Source organism: Camelina sativa, chromosome 20, assembly GCF_000633955.1.
Source record: "Camelina sativa cultivar DH55 chromosome 20, Cs, whole genome shotgun sequence".
Taxonomy (NCBI): domain Eukaryota; kingdom Viridiplantae; phylum Streptophyta; class Magnoliopsida; order Brassicales; family Brassicaceae; genus Camelina; species Camelina sativa.
In genome coordinates this window covers 25,543,717-25,554,624 of record NC_025704.1, presented here as the reverse complement: position 1 = coordinate 25,554,624, position 10,908 = coordinate 25,543,717, and the positions used below count along the sequence as shown (strand labels likewise).

The 10,908-nt window shown below is 35.7% G+C and overlaps 1 protein-coding gene and 2 long non-coding RNA genes across 5 annotated transcripts; 2 read left to right on the top strand and 1 right to left on the bottom strand.

Moving 5' to 3' along the window:
* Positions 2,074–2,859, bottom strand: LOC109131252. Its single transcript, XM_019241953.1, has 3 exons — positions 2,830–2,859; positions 2,533–2,769; positions 2,074–2,439 (listed from the first exon to the last, which is right to left on the bottom strand). The coding sequence occupies exons 1-3, from the start codon at positions 2,857–2,859 to the stop codon at positions 2,074–2,076; spliced, it is 633 nt and encodes a 210-aa protein (XP_019097498.1).
* Positions 8,024–9,160, top strand: LOC109131111. 3 transcript variants are annotated; one of them, XR_002036852.1, is made up of 5 exons: positions 8,024–8,033; positions 8,382–8,439; positions 8,529–8,675; positions 8,762–8,818; positions 9,026–9,160. It is a non-coding gene; the product is annotated as an uncharacterized LOC109131111 (long non-coding RNA). The 3 variants fall into 3 exon arrangements; XR_002036851.1 differs by lacking the exon at positions 8,024–8,033 and adding an exon at positions 8,047–8,174; XR_002036850.1 differs by lacking the exon at positions 8,024–8,033 and having other exon boundaries at positions 8,050–8,439.
* Positions 9,258–10,889, top strand: LOC104771676. The gene is made up of 7 exons (XR_002036849.1): positions 9,258–9,346; positions 9,604–9,629; positions 9,720–9,807; positions 9,902–9,953; positions 10,044–10,130; positions 10,215–10,322; positions 10,413–10,889. It is a non-coding gene; the product is annotated as an uncharacterized LOC104771676 (long non-coding RNA).

Sequence of the window (10,908 nt, the reverse complement as noted above, 5' to 3'; positions counted from 1 at the left end):
GTTACGTACATCATGATGTGTCAAAGAAACTTCCATGAATACATTGAGAAATTTAACATTAGTTACTATCAAAAAAATTTGTGACATTGGAAAAGGGTTTTTAGTTTCATTGGTTACCGGGGCATGCCACTTTGAGATAGCTAAAAGACGTAAACATGTTCTCTCCACAAATGAGGAGGGCAAAGCTAAGGTTCTCTCGATGGTGGAAGAGGTCGGACGCATGCAAGGTTATCTTCCCAAGAGAGGAAGGCGGAGCCGAGGTTCTCTTCATGGTGGAGGAGGTTGGACACATGATTCTCTCCATCAGGGAGGGGGCGGAGCCGAGGTTCTCTCAATGGTTGGTCATACACTATAGTGATGATACATCATTGATTTGTATACTATGTAATATATTCTTTATTCGAAAAGTTTCTTGAATCAACAATTTTAGTGATTAAAGAAACTATGCAATAGCTAAAATAAATAGACATATAATAGTTGACGTAATGTGTTTATATAGCTATTTTCCTAGGTAGTGATAAATAATATATTTGTACCATACAATATACTTAGGTGTAAAGAAATATATTTTTAATGGTAACAAAAATCAAAAATTTGTAAATGGATATAAATTAGCGTATTATAGCAAAAAAATGTTTTTTATAAATAACGTACGACAAATTTTAATATATTTGTATTAAATTTAATATTATTTACAAAATTTTAAAACTCGCACATCAGGCGGGTCCTTATCTAGTATATATATATAGAGCATTCTTCTAATATATAAACGGGGTGTTTGTTTGTTTTTTTTTTGCAGCAAGGAAGTCGTTGAAGCCGCGCTGTTGAATCAAGTTTGCTGGTTAGATGTGTCAGGAAAGTTCGACACAAAAGACATGTCTCTAGGAATAAAGTACTAGGTGATATTCGTGGTTAAGCTAGAAGATGAAGCTTATGGATGGGACTGGGCACCGGTTAAGCTGAAGTTGGTCGTGCCTAGTGGTGGAGAGACACCTCAAGAGCAGAGTGTGAGCTTTGTGGAACACATTGGGAAGCAATGGTTAGATATTTCGGCCGGTGAGTTCATTATGTCTAAGGAGAGCGTAGGAGAGATCAGCTTCTCATTGTATGAACACGAAGCCAATATGTGGAGGTCAGGGCTTATAGTCAAAGGCGTTGTAATTCGTCCTAAACACCAACTTTAACGCATTTTGTATGTATTAGTTTGATTGCTTGCTGGTTATATGAAACGTGAGTATTTTTACAGGTTTATATTGTTTATCAATACTGTATAAGTGTATATATATTTTTTTACATTTTGTTACTTTTACCATTTCGAATATCCATCAATTTTTATGTCTTCGCTTTTGTGAAAAGTGATTCTGCTATATCTATAGTATGGATATATCAAAAACATAAATGAAAAATAAAATGTTATTAATAAAATTTGTGTTTTTGTGCACCAATTTCTTCATTCTACAGTCACTACAAGAAAACACGCCGTTTGCGACTCCTAAAATAGTCGCTAAGTAGTCGCAAATAAGGGTTTTGCGGCTTCTTAGCGACCGTTTTTGGGAGTCGTTAAAAAATGGTCGCAAAATAAAACGGTCGCAACATCGTCTCTAATTTGCTACTGATTTCCAACTAGAAAGTATAGTCGTATGTAAGCAACTGTTAAGTGACTGATAGCTGGAGTTGCAAATTTCCGACAGAAATGCAACCAAGTTTACTTATGGACTGTTTTGTGACCATATTTAGAGTCCTATAGCGGGACGATTTTGGGACTAATTACAAGAGTCTGAATTTGGAGCTTTTGTTTATTATTTTGTTTGGTCACAAACTGGTAACATGTTTGTTATTTGGTTTGGTCACAAACTGGTCACATGTTTGTATTGGTTAATTTCTAATTTAAAACGCTATTAATTAAAAAGAAAATGATGATTAAAAATACTAATCATAGCAAAAGATTATCCTTATCATACCAAAACATCATCCTAATCATACCATAACATCATCCTAATCATACCATAACATCATCCTAAAAGAGTTTAAACACAAAAGATCATCCTAAATGAGAGGAAATACAAATCAAGTTCATTGGGTGGAAGAAGTGTTAGACAAAGGAGAACTGGCAGCTGCCGTGGCTTGTGTGGTGCCTACTCTCATGGCTTGTGTGGCTGGTTCATGGTCAGTAGAAGCAGAAGCCATAAACTCGGCCAACTCAGGATTTTTTTCTTTCATGAAGGCGAGGAGCTTTTGGAAGCTAGCCTGAGACTGTCGATGCTCCTCATCACGTCGTGCATTTTCAGCCTCGTGTTCAGCTATCTTGCGCCGAAGTTGATCTTGAAGATCCTGAACAGTTGATGGGCTCGCATAGCTCTCATTCCTTTTTCTTTTGTTAAGTGTCTCGACAAGAGATCCAAAGCTAAAAGGGTTGCCTTTGATATTTGTCTGAGTACACTGAAACAAAACATAACATTCAGTAAACATTCAGTTAAGAGAGAATAATCAAACTTTATTAAAAGAAAATAAAAAAACATTAAGTAAAATTACCTGAAGAAAGATCTCATTCTTTTGACCAATGTTGAGAGTTCGATGACTTGAATGTTCAGGGGAATTATCTGAAGTATGTAGACCATCCTCATTCATTTCAGACAATTTCTCTTCTATGGTCTTCTCATAGGTCTCAGCAACTTGTTTCGCTTTTTGATCCACAAAAATTCCATCAGCCCGAGTATGTGTTTTCATAAACACTTCGCTAAGTGATCCACGACGTCCCAACTCTTCCTCCTACAATGATAGTCAAACAGATTAAATTCACATAAGCAGTATTAGAAAATCAGAAGTTACGTAATTGGATGGAAACCGAAGACTTGCCATTTCTTGATGAACTTGCACAAATGATTTTTGACTGGCTAAGTGTTTGTGCACTCCAACACCTCCACGAGTAGAGTTTCTGCACTATGAAGCATTCTCACTCTTCTCAATATCATCAGGTGTCTCCCAATGTTCCCACATCTCAGCCCATAATGTATCACCAATCCATGATGGTTGCACACCACTCCTCTTTGCTTGACTGACAATGCCTTTCATCCGCTTCTTGGCTATCTTCAAGAAACCTTCTTTAACAAGGTCAGTAATCCCGGAATCCCACATAAACTTCTGCTACATCACACAAACAGTTTAAGTTAGCAACAATTCTAAGTCATACATAGAGTAAACAATAAAATGTTGTGAAAGAGTCAAAATTACCGCAAACGTCCTGAAGTATCTCTCTTGAATGGGTATTGGAGTCACCTTCCAACTGTAGTAAGGCCCATCAAACTTCCTCCAAAAGATTCCAGCAATCGCTGGAGACAGCCTCCCTTCGTGTCTGTTAAACCTGTTATAAAAAACAAGAACAACAACAACTTATATCACAGACTAAAACCGAATGGTCCCAGAAGACTAAAATCGAATGGTCACAAGACTTATATCACAAGACTAAAACCGAATAACAATTTATACCAAATAAGAATCACAACAACAACTTATATCACAACAACAATTATATCACAACAACAACTTATACCAAATGAGAATCACAACAACAACTTATATCACCACAACAAACCTATATCACAACAACAACTTATATCAAACCTATATCAAAGTAAAACCGATATAAAACTTATATCACAACAACAACTTATATCACCACAACAAACCTATATCACAACAACAACTTATATCAAACCTATATCAAACTAAAACCGATATCAAATTTATATCACACAACTTATATCGAACCGATATAACTAAGAGGATCACACAACTTATATGAAACTAAAACAAGGAGAATTTATATTAATAAGGAGAATTTATACCATAAAGTCTCGATTCCAGGATTAAGATTTCGTTGAGGTGGATTAGGATGTGGGTTTCCTCATTCGTCGCCACCTTCCCCATTAGGGTTTGGTTGCTCTACACCAAACTGGAAATTCAGAACATGTTGCAGTACAGCTTCTGGAGCAGGAACCGGTGGTGGAAGAGTAGGAGACCGTGGCTGTGTCCTCGACGGTAACTGTGAAGGAAGGCTTCGATGCGAATTGGTCCCAGAATGGTTCCCAGACTGTGTCCTCGGCGGAAACTGCGAAGGAGGGCTTTGATGCGACTGGGTCCCGGAATGGTTCCCAGACTGTGTCCTCGGCGGAAACTGCGAAGGACGACTTTGATGCGAATTGGTCCCAGAATGTGTCGCCGATGGGTTGGACGAGTGAGAAGAAGTTTTGTGAGCACAGACACCTCTGGTGGCGTTTTGACCATTGTATGTCCTTACACCCGATGCAGTCCTGCCTCCACGACCTCTAGATTTACTACCCCTGAGCACCATTAGATCGATGAATGAAAAGAGAAATCAGATGAATGAAAAGAGAATAGTTTGGGAGAGAAATCGGTAAATCACCCTTTGAGAGAGGATAAAGTGTTAACCCTAGATCAAGAGTGGCTAATAATAAACGAAGAGAAGTCATTTTGGTTTACCTAGTTATTAACGAAAAGAATCGCAAATTAGTCATAGAGTAAGTTAACCTAGTTATTAACGAAACATGTCACTAATTGGTAGGAAAAGAGTGACAAATTGAGATAATCGTAATATAGTGGCAAATCAGTCGCAAAATGTGACCATTTTATGACTACCATATATACGTCACAAAATTTAAAATCTTGAATTCTACACATTATGAACAAAACTATTGATATAAATCACTAAAGAGTACTCATATTAGTAGTATAAAGTACATGTAATAGTAAGATTTAGTAAAACAATGTTTACTTCACTTAGTTTTGAATTTTTCTTCATTGCAACACATTCTCATATAAAAGAACATGTAACACTTAAGATAAATTTTGAACTTATAGATGTTTAGTTTATAGTCATGGAAATTTAATACTTTGAGAAAGTTATTATTGATAAGGTGAGCAAAACAAAGCATAAACTTCAACCTAAACATGTAAATGAATCTCAATTGTGAAATTTCAAAATAAAAAATATGGAGAGTGGCTAAACAGTCTTAAAAGTGTAGCTAAATCAGGTGTTAGTCGCAAAATCTTCAGACATCAGTCACAATATCGTTGCAAAACAGGTCTCTAATTGGTAGCAAAATAGTGACAAACTGAGATAGTCTTAATATAGTGGCAAATCAGTCGCAATATGTGACCATTTTAAGACTACCATTTATACGTTACAAAATAAAAATCTTGAATTCTACACATTATGAACAAAACTGTTGATATAAATCACTAAAGAGAACTCATATTAGTAGTATAAAATACATGTAATAGTAAGATTTAGTAAAACAATGTTTACTTCACTTAGTTTTGAATTTTTCTTCATTGCAACACATTCTCATATAAAAGAACATGTAACACTTAAGATAAATTTTGAACTTATGGATGTTTATTTTATAGTCATGGAAATTTAATACTTTCAGAAAGTTATTATTGATAAGGTGAGCAAAACAAAGCATAAACTTCAACCTAAACATGTAAATGAGTCTCAAATGTGAAATTTCAAAATAAAAAATATATAGAGTGGCTAAACAGTCTTAAAAGTGTGGTTAAATCAGGTGTTAGTCGCAAAGTCTTCAGATATCAGTCACAATATCGTTGCAATTTGTGACGTCTTTGTTACTAAATAGGGGTATAAAATGTGGACGCAAATAAGTCTTCAATATGCGACGTTTTTGCGACTATCTTTACCAACTATATAGTTCATCACAGAGTAGTCGCAAAATTGTGACCATTATGAGACAAAGTTATTTTCGACGCAAATTAGTCCTAATGTAGTCGCTAATTTAAGAACATTTTGTGACATTTATGTTTCGTTGTTAATAACCGACGTTTTTCTCTCCAATTTTTTGTTAGTCGTTGAGTCGTCGAAAATTAGTCTCAAAAGCGTCGCTGTATTTTGCGACTGAATAAGTAGTCACAAAATGTAGTCTCAAAATGCATGTTTTCTTGTAGTGAGTTAAAAATTTACAATGAAATAAACACGATCAAACATTTAATCTAATGTGCGCAATTAGAAACTTTTTCTAAAAGGAAACTAAAAGCAATAAGGGTATATGAAAAGCACATGAGAGGCACGTGTGGGGCTGAAGATGAGTTATGATATAGCTAGCCTATATATGAGTGACATATCACATATGTGTCGCTTAGGGAGATAGAGTTGATGAATCGGTGATGTGATGGTGGCTCTATTCTTTGTAACAGTGCATCGGAAGTTAAGAAAGGGAGTTTAATTTATACCGTTCCTTTCTCATCAGTATATATACTCTCAAACTAATAAAATGGAAATCTCCAAAAAGTTTGTTGACGTGCTACTAACATTTTTATTAGTTTGAGTATATATCACATTGATGCTTTATATTCATAAGGAACTTAAATTCTCAAAATAGGATTTTCTATAACTGAAGTAAGGTCACTTTACTTTGTGACTTCGTAAAATTTTTTCCCTTAAGTAGCCATGTCCATTGTCTCTATCATCACTAATATGTCTATCGACTATAATGCTCCAACTCAATAGTTTTCGTTGGTCTGATGGTCTCGGCGTTTATTTTCAAGATCTGCCCGTTTTGATATGGTTTTTGAGCTTTGTGGACTCTTTTTGGGTTTGGGAGATGAACTTCACGGTGATAAATCAAGTGGTAGTGGTCGTCTTATACGTTTCCAAGTGAGAAGGAATTGTCCTGTTACTGTTACTGTTAGTCTAATTCGAGAGAAAACTCTGTTTTCCAAAATTATTAAGTCTGCATGCGCTATTTGTTAGGGGTAGGTTTTCACTCCAGTACAAGGTTCGGCCTAGGAAAGGTCCAAGTAAACTTCAAAGGAAGGAGGGTATTTTGGACTTTTCTGGAGACGAACTGACACAGCTACCTATAAAAACAGGCGCACAATGCTCTTAAAAAGGGATCCGCATGAAAGAGAAGAGAATACGGAAAGAAAGTACAAGCTCCATCTTGTCCAAAGTTTAGAATCGACGAGCTCGTATCTCGTCTATTGTCTTTCATTCGCTATTTTGACTCGTCTAGTCCATCCTGTAGCCCGACCTTATAAAGAGAACTTCGTTCTTCTTTTTACCGAATTAAATATTTTAATTGTGACCGATATGGACATCAACACTACTCATTAGACACCAAGGTCTTTTAAATACGAGAATGTAAACAACGATGTATGATCCTACTCACAAAGTAACAAAGAAACATAGGCTTCCGAATGGCATGACATCTTGTACGCACGCAGTACGAAGCGGCTCGAATTGTAACAATATGTATAGATATATAAATTATATGTTTTTTTTTCCTCATTGTCACTGTAACGCATGTCTCCCAGTCCCACCACAGTTATGTTACTTTGCACGTTACCAAATAACTGTGGAAACTAGGGAAAGGGTAAGTCTATTTATTTTATTTTATTTTATGTTCCTCTCATCACTAAACCGAATTCTGGTGGTTCATTCTTTGTGTATTTGAAACCGGCTTTTTCACTAGAACCGGTAGAAACCAATCGCATCGGCTTTTTGACTAAACTGATCAGCTCGACGCAGGGTTTACATACAATATCCAACACCAACAATGTATTGTAGACACGTGTAGTTCACTAGTTCTTGTGAACCTCAGACCGTCTGCAAAAATTAACAGCATCTGAAGAAGTCATACTTCGTCTAAATCTTATATTGGGAAAGGAGAACAAGTCAAAAAAGAGAATAAGTCAAAGGGTGTTTTTTCTTCTTCTTTGTTTTCTGTCTCTTATCAAAAGGGGAAAAACCCTACAACTCATTCTTCTCTTAGCACGGAAAAAAGGAGTGGCTATATTGATCAGAGGAAGTTTTGAGGGTTTGACCAAAAAAAAAAAAAAAGGGAAATTACCTAGAATATTACATAAAAGTAGGTTTATTACTAGACTAACATGTTGAGATTTTCGACTTACTCAAATAACACATAAAAGTTTGCAAATTACTTCTATACCTAAGTTGTGTGTTTTATTACGTTTTATGTCATTTATAATTAAATTTGGTAAAAAAAAAAAAATTGAGATTTTAGGCTCTTGCTCTTGAGATCTTATGCTTTTACTTTAAATTGTCTTTGATTTTAGAGAGAAAAAAACAAAAAAAACTTGAATGATCAATTACTTTTTTTTGATTCTCTTAAAATTGGGTGGGCAAAAAACATCAGATTGATTCCTTCTAATTTGATTCACTTTCTCTCTCGACAACAAAATTTCAGATCTAGTTTAGTTTTTATTTTATTCTCTGCTTTGAAATCCATGTTCGGGGTTTAGAAATCTACGTCATATGATTTGTGTGTTTTTATCGGTTGTGAAACGGAGCTTTGAGATTTTCGATTTTTTAATTTTGAAATTAGGCTAAGGAGAGGAAGAAAGAGATTATCAAGCTTCAGGAAGATCTCAAGGATGCTGAAAGTAATGATTCTTAATTTGAAAAAGGCTTTGCGAGATGTTTCTATAACTGGACGGGTCTCTTTTACTAAATGCATTTTTGTGTCATTCAGGTGCTTTTCATCGTGATTTATTCCCAGCGAATGCTTCTTGCAAGTGTTATTTCTTTGATAACTTGGGAGTATTCAGCGGTATGAGGATTGGAGAAGCTTCTGAAGCCAGATTTAATGATGTTCTTCGTCGTAGATTTCTCAGACTAGGTATTGAACATTTTTGTATTCTCTTTGTTACCTTTTGTGTTTGTGTGCTTAACTTATTATGAACTTCTGTTATCATTTATCTCTAGCGAGGATAAGGAGGAGAAAGAAATCAACTCAATCATCTAAAAGATTGCGGTCCTCAGGTTTGTTTAGTCTTCCTTTTTCCATTATCTCACATTTATAATTTCCTTAATGCATTTCTTGCCCATAAATTGGAAAATGTTCGAGGATTAAAAAAAAAAAAAACCCTAATTTGTTGGATGAGTTTGGTCAAATTAAGTTCCAGATTCTAAAATCCCTAATTTCTTGATTGCTATTAGTTACGGTTAGTTCGATTTGTCTTTTTGTAGGTTATAGTCAGAATGAAGCCTCCAAGCAAAGGTGAGGAAGAGGAGATGATAGTTAAAAAGCTCTCCAACGATGCCTCACACTATCAATGAACAGACTTTCACATTCGACTCGATTGCTGTCCCGGAGTCAACTCAGGCAAGTATTTAGTTTCATCATTGGGGTGTCACTGTATTTACTTATTTATCTCATGATTTACATAGGCTAAGAAGTTTTTATATTTCGTGTCTTCTTTGCAGGAAGAGATCTTTCAGCTTGTGGGAGCCCCTCTTGTAGAGAACTGTCTGGCTGGATTTAAAAGTTCTGTTTTTGCCTATGGACAGGTAGTCATCCCTCCTTTCTCAATGTGTTCCTTTGGGATTGAATTGAAAGTTCTTAAACCACATGGTTGAAATTCTAACATTTGCTTTTCATAAGCTTCTCAATATTAAATTTGTTTCTATTTTCATAAGCTTCTATTTTCATAAGCTTCTAACATTTAAATAATCTTGTGTCATAACAATATTAAATTTGTTTTGAGCCTCTATTTTCATAAGCTTCTCAACTCTTTTTAACTGATAACTCTTCTTTCTTTGAACAGCCATTGGGAACTATTCATTTTCCGAGGTATATATATACATATATTTATGCCAAAAACTCTTGTTTGATCTTCATGAAACTGGAGTTTTTTTCCTTACTCAATTTTTTTTCTTGAAGTGGGAGGCTATTCCATGGGGTCTTGAAGGTGTTCTTGCGTATCTAAAGCAGAGCTATAACAATCCTCCGATCTACATTCTTGAAAATGGTAACACTTCATTCTATTTTGTCTTCTTGCTCTGTTCTGTCTGTTTGAAAGCACACCTTTTTGTTCTTAATTAAGATTCTTCTAACCACACCAGGTAAACCGATGATACACGACTCGATGATGAGAAAAACCCTTATCTACCAAAGGTTTTATAACAAAAACTTTGTGCTTCCTGCAGCCTTGATGAAAATTTTCCAGCTTTGCTAATAACTTTTAACTTTTGGGGGTAAATGCAGCACATTCTATACAGGCAGAAAGAACAGTTCAGTGATGGAGTAGGATACAGCTGGATTGATGGTCGAAAAGATCATGCAAACAAACATGTAATCAGATATCTCTTTTTATTCATATATAGAATCTTAAGTCACAGTTTGATAATGTGATGCTTTCATTTCTCTCTTGGTAAGGTCTCTGACACAATGCTGATGAACGCAAGCTTTGTCTTCCCTGATAACACACCTATGACAAAAGAAGCTTACTACTACAGAACCATCTTTGAAAAGTTCTTCCCTAAGGTAATGATTTCATCCACATAACTAACTTTGTCACCTTGATTGTCTTGATCTTTGCTTCTGATATGTTTTTCGTAATATACAAATGAGCAGAGTGCAGCTAGAGCGACTGTACCAGGAGGTCCAAGTGTGGCATGTAGTACAGCAAAAGCTGTAGAGTGGGACGCAGCTTGGTCACAGAATCTTGATCCGTCAGGTCGTGCGGCTCTTGGAGTTCATGTTGCAGCTTATGAGGGAGAAGATAAAGCAGAAGATCCTCGTCCGGGGAAGGTGCAGAAACTAGCAGAGAAGACTGCAGGGATTGTTTGAGAATAAGCAAGGTTTAAAAGCTACCGTACTACTTATCCTCTTTTGTAGGATTGATGACTGAATAGGCAATCTTTATTCTTTCCTTCTGGGGTTTTGCAACACTCCATGGAGACCGAGTTGAGTTAGCCCTGAATTGTGTACCTAAATAATAAGTTGCTGGTGAATTTCTGTTTTCTACAGTTGTTAGACTATGACTATCCATGAAAGCTTGATGCTACTTGAGATTATTAACGTTGTTTTCATGAATTCGATTCTTCCTAATTTTTTTCTTCTAAACACA